We start from the raw sequence: 21,557 nt of genomic DNA, 5'->3' as shown, positions 1-21,557 counted from the left end.
CTGAGCCTTTTCATCTTCTCCCTCCTTTCTGCCACTTGGAGCTTTATTTGGGCTTGTGGAGGACAGGCAGCCAAGCACTACCTTGAAAGAGGATATAGCCCTTACCAGATGCTCTGTTAGCTCCTGGATCCTGCACTGACTAGGTATTCAAAACTGGGAAAATAACTTCTTGTGATAGTCCAGGCTAGAACTGCTAACTGAAGGCTAGATTAGAAAGGGCATGGTCACATCTACCCTGTATTCTCTACAAACAAACAAACCACCACTATTCAGAGTCAGGGAAGCCCCTGCTTGGTCCTGAAATGATGAAAAAGTAAGAAAAGCAGAGAAAGTGGTGGGAAGGGGAGAGAAAGAGAGAAGAAGCAGCTGGTCCTTGCTCTTGACTACAACAGCTTCAGATACACTGCACGCACTGCTGAGCCTCACCAACTTCTGGTCCCAGTGTTGCTGCAGCACCACTAACCAAGATTGCTCATGCGCACACACAAGGGGGCTAGGCACATGAAACAGTCTGCTGACATTAGTCCTGCCCGTGGGACAATGGCCTTTCCAGCACTCAGGGTATATGAATGAAAGACGTGACCTTTAATTTTAACTTATACAGCTCCACAGAAGAAAGCCACCTATTGGCCTCTCAGCATTGGGCGCAGGGGTCCCGTGGGCAAGGAGCAGTGCCCCCGTGCATCCCCAGCTCACAAAGGGGAGGCAGGAGCAAAAGTCTTACCTCCCTAAGGAGAATGCCCCACAGCGTGGGGACCCCATACAGTGTCTGGTACTTTGTCCACACTTCTTTGCTTGCACTTTGTTCATTGTCATGACTTGCTGCTCTCTCATACAAGGCTTCTGGCTTCTGCTACTCTACCAGTACAGGAACTTCCCTAGGAGTCCTTAGATATCCCGTTGTTGCCCTGTGTCATGGGGATCCTGTCGTTTTTGGATCTGTAGGACTGGCCCCTTTGGGTGCTCCAGTAGTTCACTGATGGGGTAAATGTTGTGGCGAGCCAATTCAAAGCCTGGATCTGAGCCTGAGAGGTATCTGAGTTGGTCATCCCACCAGCTCTCCCACTCTCATGCTCTTGGCCAGCTAACCAGCAAGCCCAGTTTCCAGGGCCAGCTCTACCCTTCTGCCCAGGTGCAGTTGCAGTTGCAGCCAGTGAGGGACAGGGACAGTTTTCTCACTCATGACCCACCCACCACAGATGGCAAGGGATGCGGGAAGGGGATGAGGGCATCTCTACCTCATTCATACCACCACCCAGCAGACAAGAGGCAAGGCTGGTTCTCTCACATTAATGCCCTCAAGCCAGCTCACCCACAACCCCCATATCTAGAGCCATCTCTACTGTGCTGTAGCAGGTGAGGGGCAGGGCCAGTTCTCCTGCTGCTTAGGTGGCAAAGGTTGTAGGGGAGACCCATTTCTAGTCCAGATCTTCTGAAGCAAGAAGCTCCAGCCTTAATCTGGACCACTCCCTCTGCCGCAGCCTAAATAACGAACATGGAAGAAGAAAGCTTGATCTCTTTGCCTGCTTGCTCTCACTCTCACTAGCAATTCCGTTCCTTCACTGCACTAGAGTTTACTTCTCTGTGGACTAAACAACTACTGAATTCGTAGGCCTTCTGCTGATAGACAGCCATTGTTGGACTAAATGGACCACAGCCTGTAAACCATTCTAATAAATTCCCTTTATAGATAGATGATAGATACATAGAGATAGATAGACAGACAGACAGACAGACAGACAGACAGATAGATGAGATAGACAGACAGACAGACAGACAGACAGATATTCATTCTGTAACTTCTATTCCTCTAGAGAACCCTGACTAATATAGTTAACATCACATCTAATATAGAATCTACACTGGATGTCCTTGTAGTACAAAGGTACTGGCCTACCTCTCCCAAGCTCAGGCATCAGCCTGTGTGGTCCTGTACTCACTGCACCCGCAGTACTGTGACAGTTCATGTATGGAGCACAGTGTGGTTCCCTCTACAGGCAAGCATGGCTCTGTGAGACCAGGCCTACACTTGTCTTAAGGACCAGTACGCACAGACTCACCGAATGCAGAGTTGTCTACAGCACTGAGTAGTGTGCTCCACAGGGAGGAACAGCCATCCTGTCATCACCTCCCCCTTCCTAAAAGTCCTTCCAGAGACGCAGCAAGCCCATTCTACGTGCAGTCACTTTGCCTACAATTACTCAGTGGACAACAGCTTCACTGCCATTGCACATGGAAGGCATTTGTGAATTTAGGGCCAGAAATTATTTTCTCCTCAGTTTTCAAATTTGTGTAAATTAGGGTACACAGTACAGTGTGCATCCTGAATAAACAAATGCATACATTGTTTTTAAAAATTAAATTTCCATAATAGAGCATTGATTTCAATATCAATTACTAATTAAATACACAATAAAACGGGCATTTTCTTTTATAACAAATGTTGGTAATAACTGCAATTAGGAGTCAAGCTAGATGTGAGACTTTCCCTGGGTTCCAGGTGAGAAATACAACAGTTAATATTTGTATAACCCAACACTTTAGTAAAATATTTACAGAAAACATATTGCTTCTGAGGCACACTCATCAACACAACTATGACCACTGAGACCTCATTTCCAGCACTGCGGCAGAATGGCACGATGTAGCTGTCACCCAGGGCTACATTCCCACAGCTGACACTCCTTTTCTTTTTTTTTCAATTTTTTATTAGATATTTTCTTTATTTACATTTCAAATGATACCCCGAAAGTTCCCCCCACTTCTTGGCCCTGGCGTTCCCCTGTACTGGGGCATATAAAGTTTGCAAAACCAATGGGCTTCTCTTCCCAATGATGGCCGACTAGGCCATCTTCTGCTACATTTGCAGCTAGAGACACGAGCTCTGGGGTACTGGTTAGTTCATATTGTTGTTCCACCTATAGGGTTGCAGACCCCCTTCAGCTCCTTGGGTACTTTCTCTAGCTTCTCCATTGGGGACCCTGTGTTCCATCCAATAGCTGACTATGAGCATCCACCTCTGTGTTTGCCAGGCCCTGGCATAGCCTCCCACGAGACAGCTATTATCAGGGTCCTTTCTCAGCTGACACTCCCAGTGTATAACCTCACTGTATAACCCTTAGTTTAGACTGGGACACATCTCTGCCCTCCCAAGAGCCAGCAAACCCTACTTAACTACTTCAAAAGACAGTCCTCCTTCAGCATCCCATACACCCTTCAGAGGTCTGAAAGGTCTGCACAATAAACCAGGAGGAAAAGAGACCCAAACTTCCTCAGACGGCCAGGGGCCTGGAGAAGAGAAGAGAGCTGGGATCCAGGTTCCTGCTCCTGGACCAAGGTTCAGTCTTTCTGACAACTCATTTCCTTTTATGGTCAAACATAAACATGGGTAGTCGTCGCTACAAGGGGCTAGCAGACCATTGGGTGCCTTTCTGACAAGGAGACTCTTTAGTGGGGCCTCCCTGACTACCCTCTACATATGGTACACACAAATACATGCAAAGGAACTAGCACACGCGCACAGAAACAGATATGCACATTTGTATTTGTTGTATAGGGCAAATATTACTTACAGTTGTAAGCAGTAATTCTACTTACAGTTGTATTTGTTGTGGGGGAAACGAAGGCCCACACGACAGGCATAGGGGCAGGAGCGCAGCCCATAATAAAGGCCTTGGAAGGCCTAGAAGCACCCACCTACAAAGCTGTCACCTGGCCATTGCAGACGGGAGGCAGGGCTCAACTCTGATAGGTCACTTCTAGCATGCCATGTTCCTTCCTAACCACCTTCTAAACCCTTCACTTATGAACTCTGAGCTGATAGGAATGGCACGAATCTCATATCCCTGGGTGGTGGTACCCAGGCCCTCACAGGGCTTCTCTCTCTTGAGAGGAGCCACGGCCACAGAAAGGCAACCCACACAGGCCCAGGAAAGCAGCACAGCGCTCACCTCGTGTGGCCTCTGCTCAGTCCCCTGTTAATAGGGTTCCTTGAGCCAGCAGATGGATTGCGAATCCAGGCAGCTTCATCTACTGAGAGAGCATAAATCGCAACGGAGAAAAGAGAGGCTGTGGGAGGTTATCACCAAGCAGCCCCACTGAGGAAGGCCTGCTTGGAGCATTAGTGGAATTAATTCATCTTTCATGGGCACATGCAGCAGGGCCTGTGATCTATGGTAACAACCAATTTCTCACCACGGCCAAGAGGAAAAAAATGACTCGGTCCGATCGACTACACAAATCTGCTTTTTAAAAATGGCCTCACGTTATCTGGAGTGTTGCTCCCAGAGGCGTCATTTGAAATTCATACTGAGCCAGAAGCACCCATAAATCAGCAGAGAAAGTTTTGTTAGTTTTAGAAGCAGAGGGCCGTCATTATTTGGAATTGCATTATGCCTCCATCACAGTAATTACATTTAGATTATCCTTAAGTGATGGCAATAAAAGAAAGAGAGATCAGTCTTCAACTAATTCTCTCCCCTAAATGTGCTGGGTGCAATGACGGCCTGGCAGAAGGCATTAAGGGGCAAGCCCGGGCGGGGAGACTGAGGCTGTGGACAGAGCTGTTGCTGGTGACTCCTGTACTGGAGCCCCAGGCCCTACCTTAATGGAACACAGCATGCTCTGAGAGGTTCTATGAATTAAGAAGCACCACAGAAATGACAGAGGACAGAGGAGTTTGTGGCTTTAAAGTGAGCTTTTGTTGCTGTTAATTACTGTGGCTACCATATGTTAATTACTGTGGCTACCATATGTTAATTACTATGGCTTACCATAGCACAGCTCATGACATAAGGTTGAGTTCATGGAGTGCCAAGACACCCCCAGTTGAGCACTCAGGCTCCTCTAAGCCCAGGGGCTCTGTGGGCCAGCTGATGGAGTTCCAGTTCTGGAATTCACGGGTGATGCAAGAATAAGACAACAGGGAGGCTACACGTGGCTGTGGGAGATGAAGGCTGACCCCTGGGTTCTTGTGGGGACACCACACGTCTGCTGCTATGGGTAGAGGTTTGGAAGATGCACAGTGCAACTAAACCCACAGGAACTAAAACACAGAGCACAGTGCAGGGCTCATCATAGCACCAGGCACATTTGGGGCTTTTAGAGAGGGGACAGACACTGCCCTCAGGAGTGAATACAGTTGGTAGAGTCACATCTGAGACCAGGGAGTGTATGCAGTCATTGCTTCACTCACATTGGATGGGGCCCACATGGGGGGGAAGAGATGCATGGTGGGGAGCTGCCTCAAACACTGACTCTCCAGGGGGTTGGCACATGTACCATGCTTGCCTATGCCCAACTCTCAGTGCACTCGCCCTGCCCTGCAAGGGAACATCTCAAGCCAGAGCACAGGGCATACACTCTACTACCTCAGCCAGCCCTGGCTGCCAGGCCCGCCCTAAACTGCTCCAGCACCAATCATTATCTACCTGGGCCCTCATGCCTGGCCAATTTTGAATGAAAAATAGCACAGTCAGTGAGAGTCCCAAAGACACCTCTGGAGTAACTGGGATCAGTCCTAAGCAAGCAGAAACTGAGCAGCAACTAGACTCTAAAGCTGACTTGTTGGCACGTGGCTTTGCCGTGGGAACAACAATGTCCATGGGGTCCTTCTGTGGGGGTCAGCAACATTCCAATTCAGTTGTCATTACATATGAACCACAGATGGCTGGAACCTTCCCTGCCACCCTCCTAAGGGTGGAGACACTTAGGAGGCATGAAGCAAAGGGGCCAAAAAACTGAGCCAGGATAGACCTGAGCCAGAAGAGGAAAGAGATTTGAGCCATCCTTGGCCTGTGGACAATGGATGGGGAAGCCAAGCCACAAGCTGATAAGAGGCAGCCATGATCCCTTCATTCAAGGCACAATTGCAATGCAAGTTAACGAAGTTGGGACCTTGCTTAAAAACAAAACAAAACAAAACAAAACAAAACAAAACAAAACAAACAAAAAGCCCTAGCTCTGAGCAAGTGAACTACTACACAGTGCAGTTACCTATGAGAGGGAACCACAGAACAGCCCTTGGGACTGGCTGGACAGCCCCAACACCACGGCAAAGGTGGGACACGTGTGGACTGCCAGTGGCTGTCAGGGACCAACTCTTGTTCTTCCTACTTCCAGCCAGGCCATCTGACACCTACTGTACCTCAACACATGAGTCAGGGCAAGATGGCCAAATGAAGCCTGAAGGAAGCTACTCAACTGAGTAGAGTCAAAAAAGTAGCTTTTGGCTTTTGAATTTCCAAACTCTTATCAAGCAGGTACAACTGCTGGCATGATGTATCATTAAGCCACCAGTTCTGTTAGCTGCCGCGTATTCACTGGCTGGGACTTGGCTCTCACTCCAATAACCCCAAGGAAGGTGAAAGCCTACCGTGAACAGTACCTGCACAGCACGGCACATAAGACATGGCACATCAAGGCACAGAGTGACTCCAAGCCACTGGGTCAGCCCAAGAGAATGAGGACATTTCCTTCTCTTTGGGGAATGGCTCTTCTGTCTGGAAGTGACATTTTCAGCATAGTGACAATAGAACCTGAGCTCTTACGTGCTCGGTGCTGTTATTCAGGGTAGTTCAGATCACCTTGAACTCCAAGGAAAGAGCCCTGCAGTGTGACAGCTGACTGTAACTGCTGATAGTAGAGGGCAGTCCAAACCTACATGGCCTCTGACTCACTCATTCTGACAATCAGTGCGCTGCTGAGGAGGCACCGTCCTCACACACCTCAGGAAAGTAGTCCTGTGGGAACTTCTCCTTCTCCAGCATGGGTGTGCTCTCCAAAGTGTCCGAATAGATCTCCTTGCCAGTGACTTTTTTATACTTCTTAGCTGGAAAAGACAGACAGAAGGCCGTGAATTAATTCCATCAGTACACCCTAACAACTAGCCTCATGCTCCTGGGCGGTGCCAAGCCTACCACAGCAGCCCCTGGGTCACATGGCGCCTCCAAGCAGGCAAGAGGCCAACTGCTGCTCCAGAGGTGCCTGTGACTCATAAATTCTTGTTCCATGACCTGGAACCTGACACTCTACTTCATTATCCCCTAAGAGCTCCCAGCCTGTAGATTTACAGGGGCTAATTGGCACCCTCTTTGAAAGCCGTGAATATATTTAAGAGGGCTGTGGAATTACCATTCACTCAGACCTCCACATGAATTTATTTAATAACATTGATTTCCTCTTCACACACGAACGACATCACTCATATCCCAAGGAAGAGTCTTCACACGAGACGTAGACGGAGACTTAGGGCAGGCATCCTTCAGACCTGCCCCTCTAGCGGCTACCCTACCCCTCCTTACCGACAGAAGTATGGCAGGCTCCCACAGGCAGGCCCGAGGGAGGTCCTTGCTATGGACAAGTGCCCCACACCCTCAGTGATGCCTGAGGAGCATGAGAATGTATTTCTCAGAGCCTTCACTGGCCGGACAAGAGAAGTGCTGGCCCTGCAAGGTGCCAGAAGGTTCAAACAACATTTGGCCTCCAAGACCAGGTCATAGTGCAGAAAGTCTTGTTCCCTATGTTACCAGCCCCGGCACCCCAATATTTCAAGCTAAAAACAAAAGCTCTTGGGTTGTGAAGCAGGTTCTTGTAGACTAGCCTTGGCCTGGCGGCTGCCCAGACATTAACATGTCCTTAAATTCTAGGAGCAGCAGGACTTTCATTGTCTGGAGTGCTGTCCATACTATCGAGAAGAATGGGGCCACGAGAGCTGGCTGAGAGATGTTGTTCCAGACATAAATAGGTAGATGGTGAACCCAGGCAAAAACAAAGCTTCAATTCTAAGGAGATAGCTAGGGCCAGGGGTTCCCACTCAGGTCTGTGATCATGTGTGGGTTGTGCTGATGGTGCATGATGACTGTAACAGGAACCTGAAAGCCCAGAGGAGCTGTCCTAGGTCAACTCTGAGCTCAATGCACATGGGCCTCCTACTCTATTCCCCAGATCCCTGCAGATAATAGATAGAGGACTTGAGCGAGCTGGGCTTTGAAGCCAGCACCACCACCTTCACTGCAAAGAACAGTGATGTCTCCCTCACTCGGAGAGAAAAGGCCTTAGCAGAGCAAGAACATAGCACCTGGGGGTGGGTAGGCAGTGTCTCCCTCACTTGGAAGGAAAAAGAAACTGGGGTGGGAAGGCACATCTTTAAAAGGTCATTTCAGAGCCAATAAAGACTGCAAATGTGCCCTTCCCACGTGTGTGTATGTGCTTGATCTCACATGTGCATTTGTGCACATCAGCATAGACTGTGATACCCACTGAAGTCCAGTGTCCTTCATTCAGGCTTTGCTTTTGTGCTGCAGTGTTATGGGTTTTGGTAAATGCAGACAAATGTTGTGTACCCACTGCTACAGAACGACATGCACCAGTCCCTTGTCCAGAAGGTCCTGCACACTCACACAGCACTGCACTCCATCTAGCCACGCTCTCTGTCTCTAGAGCTCTGCCATTTCCAGATAGTCACAGCTGGAGTCTACGGTGCAAAGCCCCTAGACCAGCATCTTTCACCTGCTTACTTCTCTTGGTGGCTGACCAGCATTCCTCTATAATGACACACCATTCATTTTTCTAGTTTCTCATTGACTCTGATGCATGCTGGAGGGGGTTGTAGCTGATTCTCTTGTCCAGTGGAGGATAGAGATTCCTAGTTTGCTGCGAGCATTTGCTGAATTCTGCTATATGCTTTTTCTGTTTCTATTGACCCTGTCATGATGTTTTCTGCCTTGTGAGCAATTTTATTGGCTGATGTAAACCCCAATCATAGTGTATACCTCTTCTTACACATTGCTATTGTCTTCCTGAGACCGTCTACATTTTATTTTCATGAAGTAGTATGCCGTTCTCCCTTTTTCCAATGCCTTGGTCTGGTTTTGGGATTCAAGCAGTGCTGGCCTTCCAGGGCAGGTCCAGGTACTCCTTGGTTTGGACCTGGGAACTTTGTAGAGAAGATTGTAGTTTCCCTCAGTAGATTCACCAGGAAGCCCTCCTGGGCCTGGCAGGCTTTTTCAGAAGGTTTACCACTGACTTAACTTCATTCACAGTTGTAGGTATTTCCAGCTGCAAAGCCCTTGTACAAATATTCAGATTGTGATATCCCTACAACAGTTCCACTGTATTACTAAACTTACAAGCACAGCTTATAGGCACAGGCTTGTTATAATATTCTGATATTACCATGTTATCAGTAGTGGTCCCTAATCACTTCTCAGTGGTCTCTTACTCGTTTCTGTTATCAATACTCTGTTTCTTTCTTTTTCGGTTCTTGGTTCATAAGGCTAACAGTTGATCACTTTAATAGATCTTCTCTAAGAACCAATTCTCTCTGATTTCCTGTATGTAATACCATTCATTTGCCTCCAATCTGTACTTTTTTTCCATTTATGGTGAATTTTGTTTCCTACTTTCCTGCACCTCAGTCCTGGGTGCACTGACCACACTTGCTTCTAATTCCCAGTACAATTGCTCCAGATCTCTGTCATATTTGAGTCTGTGTCAGAGACTTGGTTTATCTCATTAGCTTGATTTTTATGTCTTTAGCATGTTGCTGAAGACAGAATATGAGCCACTGGATCAAAGAAGCAAACAGATTTGTGGGGCTGAGGTCACGTGCCCTATGGCTATAGTGTCAGACACTCAATCTCCCACCCCTGCTAGCCTCTGCTGCTTGAGGATTTCCAGGGAGGCATCTTCTCACAGAGTCAGAACAACATTTATCTTCAACTAAGTCTGCACCAGGCTGTGGTCATTCCACTACTCAGCAGTCCCACATCCCACAAAGCAAGAGGGCTAGAAGCTGGAGTTAAGTGTCACTCTCTTGGCCAGATGGATTCTGAGAGCCCAGTTAGCTGGGGACTTGGTTTCCTTGAAGGCAGGCCCTGTGAAGGGGGAGGGAGCACCTGGCCTTGACTATGAGATCTCCTTGGAACTCTTAGAATTAAAACTCAGACACATGAGAATGGGGCAGCTTCCTTTCCAAGCTCATCCACATCAGCCTCCAGGGGCCCAGCTGACTCCTGCTACACATGCATGCCCACCAGCTGCAGTTCCAGAGCATGCCTGCTCTCGGTGAGCATGCCCCTGTACCTACATGTCTGCTGGGGGATGGGTTTGCCCTGTGTCCTTATTTCCTGTTGGATCCAAAACCAGCAGCTCTGCTTGCATTTTTGAGAATGGACACCAAGCCTTCCAAACATTGTCTACTGGACCAGAAAGTAGAAGTCCCCTCTATCCTCTGCTGCTCTTTCAGGGACTCCTTAAATTCTGACTAGGTTCTCACTTTTCCAAATTAGGTTACTAACTCTTGGTTTTATTCAGGATGTTTACAAAATCTAGACTTCTTGCAATAGCTCACATCAAGCCAGGACTATGAATACTATGTGCCCACCTTACCCTGAGATGACCCTGTAGGCTCCATGAGTGCCAGCTGCCACCAGGCTGGACCATTATATTTGCTGAGTCAAGTCTTACCCTGGATAGAAGCATGCTTAGCACATGCCCACACTGGTTCTGCTTTGCCCCTACTGGCAACAAGAGGCTCCTGGGTTAAAGTCTGACAGTGAACTGTGTGTTAGCAAAGCACAATATGACTGACCTCATTTAGTAGTTAAATGTGTATACAAATGGTTTCTTATGGATTCAGAATCTCCTGAGTTTGATGTTCTTCTGTTTCCCCGCTGAGACAGGGATTCTCTGTGTAGTCCTGGCTGTTCTGAAACCACCTTGTAGACCAGGCTGGCCTCGAACTCAGAGACCTCCTGGGTACTGTGTCTTACCCTAGCTTTGAAGGGAATAGTCCACGTCTAAACATCACTGCTGGGGACATGCACTGGTACCTAATGTCCATAGGGTCATGGGAAGCAGTCTTGATTACCTCCTCCTGGTCACATGCTTGGTGAGAAGCACCTGCAGAAGGGACACCATTCGGCTGGCAAGAATCCTGCTCAGCACAAGGCAGGTCAGGGTGCTAGAGCCATGCAGGGAAGACAGTTCCCCGTCTCCTAGGCGAAGCTTTTTGGGTAAATACCAACAGTGAATCTGAAGCAGCCGATGGAAGTGGTCACTCCACTCATTACAAATACATGATAAGAAGTAACTTTAAAAAGCAGTATTTTGGCTTGGGGTTTGAAAGTACAATACATCACAGTAGAAAGCCTTGGCAGGAGTGGTGGCAGGGGTGGCGTCAGGGATGGCTTGAGGCTCTGATGGCAAAACTGCTCACACCTAGAGATCAGGAATCAGAATTGGGATATACCTCAATGCTATGCCCCAGTGACCCACTATCCTCCAGCTAGGCTCTACAACTACCCATCCCAAACTGAGTCACCAGCTAGGAACCAAGAGTTTAAATGAATGAGATCATTTTGTATACCAGCTACCCTCACAATTGTCACAAACTCAGTGTGTTTTCCAAGCGACATGATCTGGCCCCAGTCCAGCAGGGAGTCCAAGAAGGTTCACTTAAAACAGAAACAATAACATGAAATAGGTGAATGGGGCCCTGGGGAAATCCCTTCCATTGAGGTAACAGGTATCCTGAAAGACTCCACAGAGATGCCCTGTGTAAAGAGCAACATCAGCAGTGATGCTCATTCAAACAGTCCAGGGCCAGCACCACTTACTAAATGACAGCCAGAAATTTCCACCACAAGTATGTCTACTTCTGTTTCTAAAACATGCAATCCTCCTACGCCATTCGTTTTTTCACATTTCTAAGGGCCACTGGGTCCCTTGAGTCTGGTAAGGGAGCTGGGGCCCACTGAGATGGGCAGGAAAGAGCAGGGGCTTTGGCATGTGACCCAGGATGGGCAGGGCAGGCCAGGGGCACCTCTCCTCAGGGAGGCCAGGGTACCAGGTCTTCAAGATGTGCAAGTGGCAGCAAACCCAGACCATGCAGGCCTAATCATGACAACAGAGCTAGAGGGACCCGGAGAGGCCAGACCAAGGGATGGGCTGTAAAAACAGATCATGGCAGCCGGCATGGAGTCTTACCTTTAAAGTCAAACTGGTAGATGTTTTTTAAGGATTCGTGAAGAAAATAAAAGCTTCCTAGTGCCTGTAGGAGGAAAGACAAACACAGAGTCAGGGCAGTATGGGCTGTCTACTGTGTGACGTGCTCAGCCACAAAAGGAGCTTCTGCAAGGACAGCAGAGGAGACAAACTGTCACTCAGTCCCAGCACTGAGGCAGAGGTGGCTGCAGGCAGGCCAGCACCCACCAGCACCCACCAGCCAGCACAGTGCAGAGGTGAACTAGTCAGCTCTGGGCAGCACTATCCAACCACCACGCAGACAGCCCCTGAGTCTCCTCACAGTGGTGCTGTCCCAAGTGGCACCATTCCAGGCTGCATACGTTCTCATGGTATCCCAGGAGATCAAGGCTCGTCTTCCCAGGCTTCACTCATCTGATCCCACAGCTTAACACCCACTGCCATCTACGCTACGACCACAGCACAGGCTTCACTCATCTGATCCCACAGCTTCACACCCACTGCCATCTACGCTACGACCACAGCACAGGCACAGCGGGGATTTACTGTTAAGAGGAATGGAGTCCGAAAAGAAATGGCTTCAATAATATGAACCAAAGTATGTATACAAGTTAGTCAATTCCCACCACAAATGTCCCACAGGAACAATTTAGTCCCCTGGCTCAGAGTCCACATAAGGATGGATCTGGTTGGTCCCCACCTCAATGTCTACACAGAGCTGGTCTGACCCCAACTCAGTGTTCACACAGGAACAGTCTGCTTCCCCCTGGCCAGAGTACCCATAAAGTCTAAGGTCTGTCCCCCAGCTCAGGGTCTACAAAGGAACGGATCTGGTGACCCAGCCCAATACCCACACAAGGATGGGATCGGTCCTTCTTCCTCAGCAGCCACATAGGAAGAGCCTGATCTACACATGCCACTGGACCCAAGGACAGGAAAGTAGGAGGCCAAGGCCATGTCTGCTAGCAGCACAGATGGCATTTTTGGCCTTTCAAAGGTAACGCTCAAATTCTTTTGTAATACTGCTCGGTGTAGACTTTTGCCCCTGGCTACCACACCCAACAAAACCCTGATTACCAATGCAGGAAACGCCAATCAAGCCTTGTATTTCAGCTGCCAGGTATATAGGTTTGCTCATATGACATCCTCATGAAACTGGACCCCATCTGATATATGAGTATGTGGAATTCTACCTGCTTCCTGAAATCAAACTGGCCTCAAGGGTAGGGTAGGACAAGGCTTCATCCCACTCTTTCTTTATGGCATCTTCTGTTCTCCTTAATCCCCAGAGACCTACTGATCATCCTCCAGCCCTCTGCTTTCCCACACAGCTCACTCCACACTTTCAGTCCCAGGATCCAGGGTCCACTGAAGTCTGGGCTTCTTCCCTTTACTCCTCTCCTTCTCCCTCATCCTGCCAGACACCCCTTCACAAGGTGCTCTGCTCATCACACCGACCCTTGACTCCAGAAGTTTCCAGAGCTCTCCTGGTTCACATCCTCTGTCCCCATTTGTACTGTGGCAGGAAGATGCCTCTGCTCTGTGGATGGTCCAGCCAGACCCACTGAGTCACAGGTTCCTCTGCCCAGACATGCGAAAATAAGGCACCTTCACAGCAGACAAACCTGGAAGGAGCCAGCCTTCAGTTTACCTTCTTGAGGTTGCATCAGTAGAAAAGACCATGGTTCATATAGATGCAGGGACTCAGCCTCCTCTATGGGCCAGAAGAGAACATTGGAGGACTGAGTTCAGCATGAACCTAACACCTGCTCCAGGCCCACATGATACACAGCCCTGTGTAGGATGCCTCTCTCTCTGCCCCAGGCGAAGAGAGACAAGAGAGCGTAATGAAGGCTACTTTGAACACTAAGCCTTGCCTCCTATATGAGAAGGCTGGCATGATATTGTGAGTTTATGATAAACATGGAGATAAACTGCAATGAATACATCAAAATACAGTTCTTAGAATCAGAAACTCCACTATTAGCTCTAGTGAATATACAAAGCCAAAGTTCAAACCAACTTTCAAGGGTTCTCGCCACTGTATCAATACAGCCAGGACTCCATCCATCACAGGGCACAAGGTCTGGGTGGTGGTGTATTGTGGGCTGCCACCAGAAGGTCCCTGAACACAGAGCATGTTGATAGTATGCCTTGCACATCGTGGAGTATTGACTCCTTGCCTCTTCTGCTATAAACAATTAGAATACATTTTACATATTTATAAACCTGTCATCAGTGCTTATTAATTTTCTGCTAATAAGCAGCAGCAGCCACCCTCTACTGTGTTTCTGCCACTGCTCTAAGTGTTGGCCGAGAGCCCTGCTATCCCTCAAGGCCAGGGTGGCAAACTCAGAACTCCCGACAAGTTCAGTGTCTCTATACTAAGGTTGGCCTAGAGTCCAGACTCCTAGCCAAGTGGGTTCATGACAGGGAGTGTGCACAGGAGATCTAGTTAGTCAAATGGACCTGCTTGCCAGCCACCATCAGCCACAATGGCAGTGTTGTCAAACACACTTCAATTTCAATCGAAGTAGAGCCATCCACAGACACACAACCTCAGGGCGAGTGCAGCCAACCAGATATACTCTAGCCTCAGGAGGAGTATAGCAATTCACAGACACAATCCAGACTTGGAGGGTGCAGCCAACCACAGATCTCCACTCGTTGAATGTAACAGTGGTATGCCCAGCTTGCATACACAGGAGAGTCAGAACAACAGTGGCCAACTACTGTTTGCAAGTTCAACGCAGAGAGAAGAAGCAATATGCTTTGCTGTTCTCCTGATATGGCCACCTACAAGCCTGGGAGTCTCCTGGTCTAGAGCAGGAGCCCACACAGAAGAGACATTAAGCTACTAATTAGAAACACCTCTATCACTGTGTATTCTCAAACAAATGTGACAAATTGGTTTGAGCAATCTATCATTTCTGTTGAGATATCAGCAGCAAAGAACACACCATTAACCTAGGCTCCTGTGTGTGGCTCACTCTTCCAGGAAATGGCTTAGTCCTAAACTCAAGCCATATGGATCCATCAACAGAGGTACTCGACAGTGCCATTTGCCTCACAAATCCTATGAATGAGGAGATCACACAAGCATGTCCTACATGTGATCCTAAGGTGGGAACAGCCTGCTTTCCCTGTGGCCAGATGCCCTGTGACAATGATGGGCAGCTTCCACGGCCCTGTGGGCACAGCACTGAAAGCACCCAGCATGCATCCGGGGAGGCCTCTCAGGTGCCAGTGCTGTGACCACTGCTGGGAGGGATGAGCATTGGATCATGAGGCCATAGCAGAAAGACCAGGGTCTTCTCTGCATAGGCCAACTGTGTTCATTAAAGGTGATACAGAATCGGGCAAGCAGTACCTCACTTAAGACTGTACCATACTGTTTCTATGGATAAAGCGTCTCCAGCTCCACGTTTTTGCTTTTTTAAATAAAATCAGTCTATGAACAAAAAAAAAAAAAAAAAAAGCTTTGTATGATACAACAATAAGTAATCTTTAGGGCTGCAACCAGAGATCTTAGGTATTCCAGATTAGAACTGACAGAATAATAGACCATGAGTAGTAGGTTCAACTACCCCTACCTCCCCTACTCCTCCCTAGAAGTAAACACATATACCTCCCCTACACCTGGCAGATGCCTCATCCCAAGGAGAGGAGGTACCCTCACTCCACTATGCAGCCATTAGGGGCACACAATCTCTCAGGATTAACCCCCGATAGAGGCTCCTGTATGAATATGCCTGTCTTGCATTCTGAGCATAACCCAACTTGATCTTAGCATGTTTTCCTATCCTGTAGAATTCTGCTTGCTAATACTATGTTTAGTATTTTTGCTATAAAAATAAAAGTTTGCTTCCAAGTGTGTTTCTATTCTCACCACCACAATATTACTCTGTCGTAACTCTTCAATGGTGCTCAAATTGCAAATCAAACAGACATTTCCCTCAGCAATGCAGACACATGCCTGTCCTCCTTCCTGCTTCTCTTCCTTTTTAAAGACAGGGTCTTTTCACACACTCCAGGCTTGTCTCCTGCATCAGCCTCCTTACTGATGACAGGATGACAGGTTTGCACTTTTATTGCTGAGTCCTAGGGTATCACACTCTCTTCTCTGGAGTTTCCTCCTCCTCTTCCTCCTCCTCTTCCTCATTTCTGTCTTTATCTTCCTCCTTCTAGGGTGGCCTTCACTCCATCTTTGGTTGATGAGGTCACATGCATTGCACTGGCCCTTTCTAAAAGGTCCTCTGGTGGTTGCGCAATCCCCCTTTGGTCTCCCAGAACCCAAGTCTCTCCAATTCTGGATGTAGCTATCCCTCCTCCCCTCTTGCTGCCCTGGGAAGTATGGTCTTTCCCTAACTCCTCCAGCATCCCCACTTTGCCTCTTGTCTCCTCAACACCTATCTCCGATTCATCTACAAATCTGATGGACCATAGACCCACTGTCTATCTCTAATTTCCTTTCTCTGCCAACGCTAAGCCATCAGCTCCAAATGGGTTTGCCCCCGTAGGTTCCTCTGCAGCCAGGAGTCCGCCAGCCTCCTCTAAGTACATACCCTCTGCCCTGTGCGCTCACACAAATCAGCATGCCTGTCACTCACGGGGCTCCAGCACTGCTGGCCAGGAAGCATGGGCTAGCCAAGGTCTCTGCCACTGGGGTCATGACACGCCTTGTTTCTCCTCTCCCAGGTGATTCTCACAGGAGCCCCAGCTTTCCACATCTCCATGGAAACACTATCTCCTCCAAGCAGCACAGCCCAACCCAGCACCCCACTATTCCTTCGAAATGCTGCATACCCCGCTGCCTGCCTGTCTTCAGTCTGTCCACCGAGGGCAGGGATGTGATTAGTGCCTGGAGGAAGTCCATCAGCACAATACCCTTAGGGTCCCGCTGGCTGAGCAGCCTTGCCTGGTATACTCAACTGTCTGCTGAAGTCGCAAAGATGACCTAAAGCACAGCTTCTGACAAAAAGTACTTTTTTGACCATACCCCAAAGGTAAGCCCTGAGTGTACTGGCTTTAAAACAATTTAACAGATTGAGTAATAAATCAGGGCAAAGTTATTTGAACATTCATTAGATTATAAACAATAATAAATGAAACAAAGCTTTCGTTTCAATCAATGTAGAGCTTTATTGATCCTCCCCTGTATAATAAACTCACGAGCAGCCAATCTAATTGGATGAGACAGCATTACTGCCTGTCTCCCTAGCATTACTTGGTGGGGGGGGGGCGTGGGAAAGGCAGCATTTAGCATGTCACTGTCACAGGGTGTCCTCCTTTGTAACCCACACAAACTGAGAGCTGACACATTCGGGCTTCTAGGGGTGGACAGGAGATAACGGCAAAAAGCCGCTCCCCCACCCCACCCCTGACCCCCAGCACCAAGCCCCATCCAGGCTGGCCGTTGGCCCAAGCGATGTACACATAATTTCATTCCATCTCCCATCCAACAGCGGACATTAGAAGTTAATTAAATTGGTTGTCCACTGTATTCATCCACTTACAAAGTTAATGATATTCTGTCCCTGAATTAAGGAGCATTTTATAAAGCGTGCACCATGGGAGCTGGCATGTTGTACATGGGGTGCTGAACCCTGTCACAGCTCCTGGTTGTTGCATCTCCAATTAGGCAGCCTGGGAAGGGCAGGGCCCCGTCTGCCAGGGCAAAGCACAAGTCATCCTGACAGTGAGGGTAAACACTACACACAACAGCCACTTAATATCTCATGGTGGACTACAATAAATTCCACCAGATTAGTAGGCCTGTTAACATTTCACATTACCATAGCGTGGAGCAGCCAAAACAGCACAAGACAGGCTTGAAGGCGGGCTGTAGGAGGGGCACATACCCTGAGGGTGTGGACAATGATGGGCAGGGTAAGTAAGCCTAAGGGTTCCTATGAGGATGACACACCTGGGCTGTGTGTGTGTGTGTGCGTGTGTGTGTGTGTGTGTGTGTGTAAGGGAGTACTGGTTTGTTTTTATTGTCAACTTGATACAACTAGAGCCACTAGGAAGAGGGAACCTTAACTGAAGAACTGTCTCAGTCCGGCAGGCCTGTAGGCCTGTCTGTGGGAGCGCTTTCTTGCTTGTTAATTGATGCAGGAGGCACAAGTCCACTGTGGGCAGTGCCATCCCTAGGCAGGTGGTCCTAAGCGGAATATGAAAGGTAGATGAATAGGAGCCCAGGAGCAAGCTAGAAAGCCTGGCAGCCACAAGTGGGCTCCACCAAACCTGGAACATAGAGACAGTTAAGCTGGCTGTCTCGATAGAGTTACTATTGCTATGATGAAATACAACAAGGCAACTTGGAGAGGAAAGGGTTTATTCAGCTTATGCTTCCACATCACTGTCATCAGAGGAAGTCAGCACAGGAACTCACGCAGGACAGGGATCTGGAGGCAGGAGATGATGCGGAAGCCATGGGTGAGTGCTGCTCACTGGCTTGTTCTGCCTGCTTTCTTATAAATCCCAGGACCACCAGCCCAGAGATGACACGACCCATAAAGAGCTGTTCCTCCCCCCACATCAATCACTAATTAAGAAAATGCCCGACAGCCGGATCTTAGAGAGGCATTTCCTCAACTGAGGCTCTCTCCTCTCTGATGACTCCAGCTTGTGTCAAGTTTACGCAAAACTATCCAGCACAGTGGTCACATCATAGGCCTGGGTAGCCACTGCGTGTGAGCCTGTGGACAGTGCTGTCCTAAAACGATGGACCCACCAACAGGAACTGGGGTGGGGGTGGGGGAGCAGGGATGAAGGCCCAGTCCCATGAGTGTCAGGCAGGAAGAACTGCTAGACAGAAGAACAAGGGGTGGGTAAGGGATAAGAAGTAGGGGGCACAAAGCAGACAACAGTGACAAGGACTGGTCAGAGGGGACAATGGGTGGCCACAGAGGAGAAACCAAGGACAGGTTACAACCTAGGGGTGAGCACAGGTTTACAATGTGACCACCATGCTAAGGGCACTGGAGACAAAGCATAACCCTCCATTATATAGAAGCCAGTAGTGACGCAGGCAGCCAAATCCAGTCAGTCTGAATTCCGAATCATTTTGACCGTGCATGACTTAACTGTCTCTTCACGCTCCCTTTGAGATGTCGGAGGGGCTGGACAACTGAAGTCAGAAAATTGAATAGTAAAAGAGAGTGGGGAGGACGGGTCCTCCACTATGTCCTACAGCTGAGCATGGGCAGTGCTCCCAGGACAGGCCATTCAAGCTTGACTGAAGACATCAAGTGAGCACTAAAAATGTACCAAGTACCACAGCAGAACTGAGACACTGCACACTCAGCAGGTATCTGTTTGGCCCAATCTCATGTTATCCTGGGTGGCTGACAAGCACGAATGGGAAAAGCAAGTCCAGTTGTTGGCTTCACTGTGGGAAGAGGTGTGCAGACATGAGAGTGCAGTCTTGCAGAATGCAGAATTCATGCAGTGTGCTGTGCCCATTGCACACCTCTGCCGTGATGAGAAAGGATGCCAACCCTGAGGCTTTCTGCATAGCTAATCAAGATATCACTAGGTGAGGATGGGGCTTCCCGTGCAGGCCCCTAGACCTTCTCTGGCATCCCTGAGGTACCTTCCTCTCAGACTTAAAGCCTATGTAACCTAGATGCTTCCCCCCACACATAACATATAGTTTGCAGACTGAGTTTTAATAATATAAAAATCAACTTAAAATAACATCTAGTTTTAATTATTAAATTTATTAAGTTATTCTTTTTCTATATCTGAATGGTTTCAGAAGTCAATCAATAAACCTTCATGGTAATTAAATTATATGATGAGTTTACATCACTGTTACAGCCCTGACTTCTCTTTTGGCTTCTAAAAATCATTAGCTTTTCAATTACAATCCCAGTTATGTGCATTATGGATATAGGATAATTAAAGCACAATGCACTTTAAGAGAGGCCAGCACCAAGCAAGACTTGTTTACAAAATACCTCCTGCCATTAGCGAAGTGCAGGACACAGAAAACACTGCAGGAAGGCTTTAATTGATTTTTGAATTTCAATTACATTGGAAAACTGCCTTCTACTTCTGCTTCAACTCATTTAACTTAGTTCGAAGCCCAAGGAAATGCTACTGTGGTGCGATTCTTCCAAGGGTACACGTGAGTGATCCAGGGTCTGGATGGCCACACTCCAGGTCTGACATTTCTTGGCTGTCACTCTTCTCAGGTTCCAAGGCCTTGAAGTGAGGACGCACTTGCTCCTGTCCTTTGTGATGGACCTTCTCTCTCATAGATGATCTGTCTTACATGCCTGACATGCACTTAAACAGCCCCATATTTCCCATCTCACCCCTCTCCACCCCTCCCTCCCTCACTTGGGTGGCTGTCTCAAGAGCAACCTTCAACATTTATCATCTCTTCTGTGGGCCTGCTGGCCATGAGTCCTTTCTTATTTCATATGAGTAAGATATCTTTCTCACCTTAATTGTCCCCTCTCTTTGATTTTTGGGGGTAGAATCTCGCTATGTAGCCCAGGCTAGCCTGGAATATGGCCTGCACTACAGTCTAAGGGTTTCTGCTGTGATAAAACATAAGCAACCTGGGGAGGAGAGTCTCTCTCCCACAGCACAGCACAGCACAGCACAGCACACACAGCACAGCACAGGACAGCACAGCACAGCGCAGCACAGCGCAGCACAGCACAGCACAGCACACACAGCACAGCACAGCACACCACAGCACAGCACACACAGCACACACAGCACAGCACACACAGCACAGCACACACAGCACAGGACAGCACAGCACAGCTCAGCACAGCACACACAGCACAGCACACACAGCACAGCACAGCACAGCACAGCACAGCACACACAGCACAGTCCATCAATGCAGGAGTCGGGGCAGGAGCTCTCTAAGGGTGGGATCTGGAGGCAGGAGCTGATGCAGAGGCCATGAGGAAACACTGCTTGCTCACTCTGTTCCTTATAGTAACTTCTTCTGGTTCTTCAGGCACCAGGTACACATGTGGTATACACACATACATGCAAGTCAAACACACATACATGTAAAAATAAATAAGTAAACAAATTGAAAATGATCTCTCTGTCCCTACATCCTCTCTCTCTCTCTGCTTGTTTCCTGGGCTCCTCTTACACCAAACAACTCCAGGCCAAGTACCCTCCGTGGTGTGCGTACCCTGGGTGTGGCACACTCCACATGGTGCATCCTTCTGTCCCATCTGTACTTCTCGGAGGATGTCTTCATCCCTGCAGTTCCCAAGAAATGCAAGGCAGGAGTAAAACCTCCCTTAAAGATCTGGAGTTGCTCCCACCCATTGAGCCCACTCTGTCCACCCAGGAAAGTGACAGAGGTGACAGAAGCAGAGTGACAAGCCTGGTGGGTGAGCGATATGGTGACACGAGGCTCCCCTCCTGGTGCCTGCAGGTCTCCATCCACAGGAGCCTGTCCTCAAGCTCTGATGATCTAAATATGTGACAGGGCACCCCCTAGCTGACAGTTTCATTGGCTGGAATTGCTCCACCCTATCCTGTTTCTGATCATACAACACAGGCCCAGTGAGAAGCCCCCTGTGTAA

General features: G+C 48.5%; 1 protein-coding gene across 5 annotated transcripts in view; it reads right to left on the bottom strand.

The window, feature by feature from the left end:
- The window catches only part of Inpp5a (inositol polyphosphate-5-phosphatase A), a 190,579-nt gene that overhangs the window by 56,193 nt on the left and 112,829 nt on the right, over positions 1-21,557 (bottom strand). For all 5 annotated transcript variants that reach the window (XM_030242333.1, NM_001127363.1, NM_183144.3 and 2 more), the window contains exons 5-6: positions 11,989-12,052; positions 6,726-6,829 (exon numbers count right to left, since the gene is read on the bottom strand). In XM_030242333.1, the coding sequence (XP_030098193.1) occupies positions 6,726-6,829; positions 11,989-12,052 (168 nt within the window). The remainder of the gene's footprint in view (positions 1-6,725; positions 6,830-11,988; positions 12,053-21,557) is intronic.

This window comes from Mus musculus, chromosome 7 (assembly GCF_000001635.26).
Source record: "Mus musculus strain C57BL/6J chromosome 7, GRCm38.p6 C57BL/6J".
NCBI classification, from domain to species: Eukaryota; Metazoa; Chordata; class Mammalia; order Rodentia; family Muridae; genus Mus; species Mus musculus.
The sequence above is the reverse complement of the archived record's forward strand: the minus strand, read 5'-3'. Positions and strand labels throughout refer to the sequence as shown.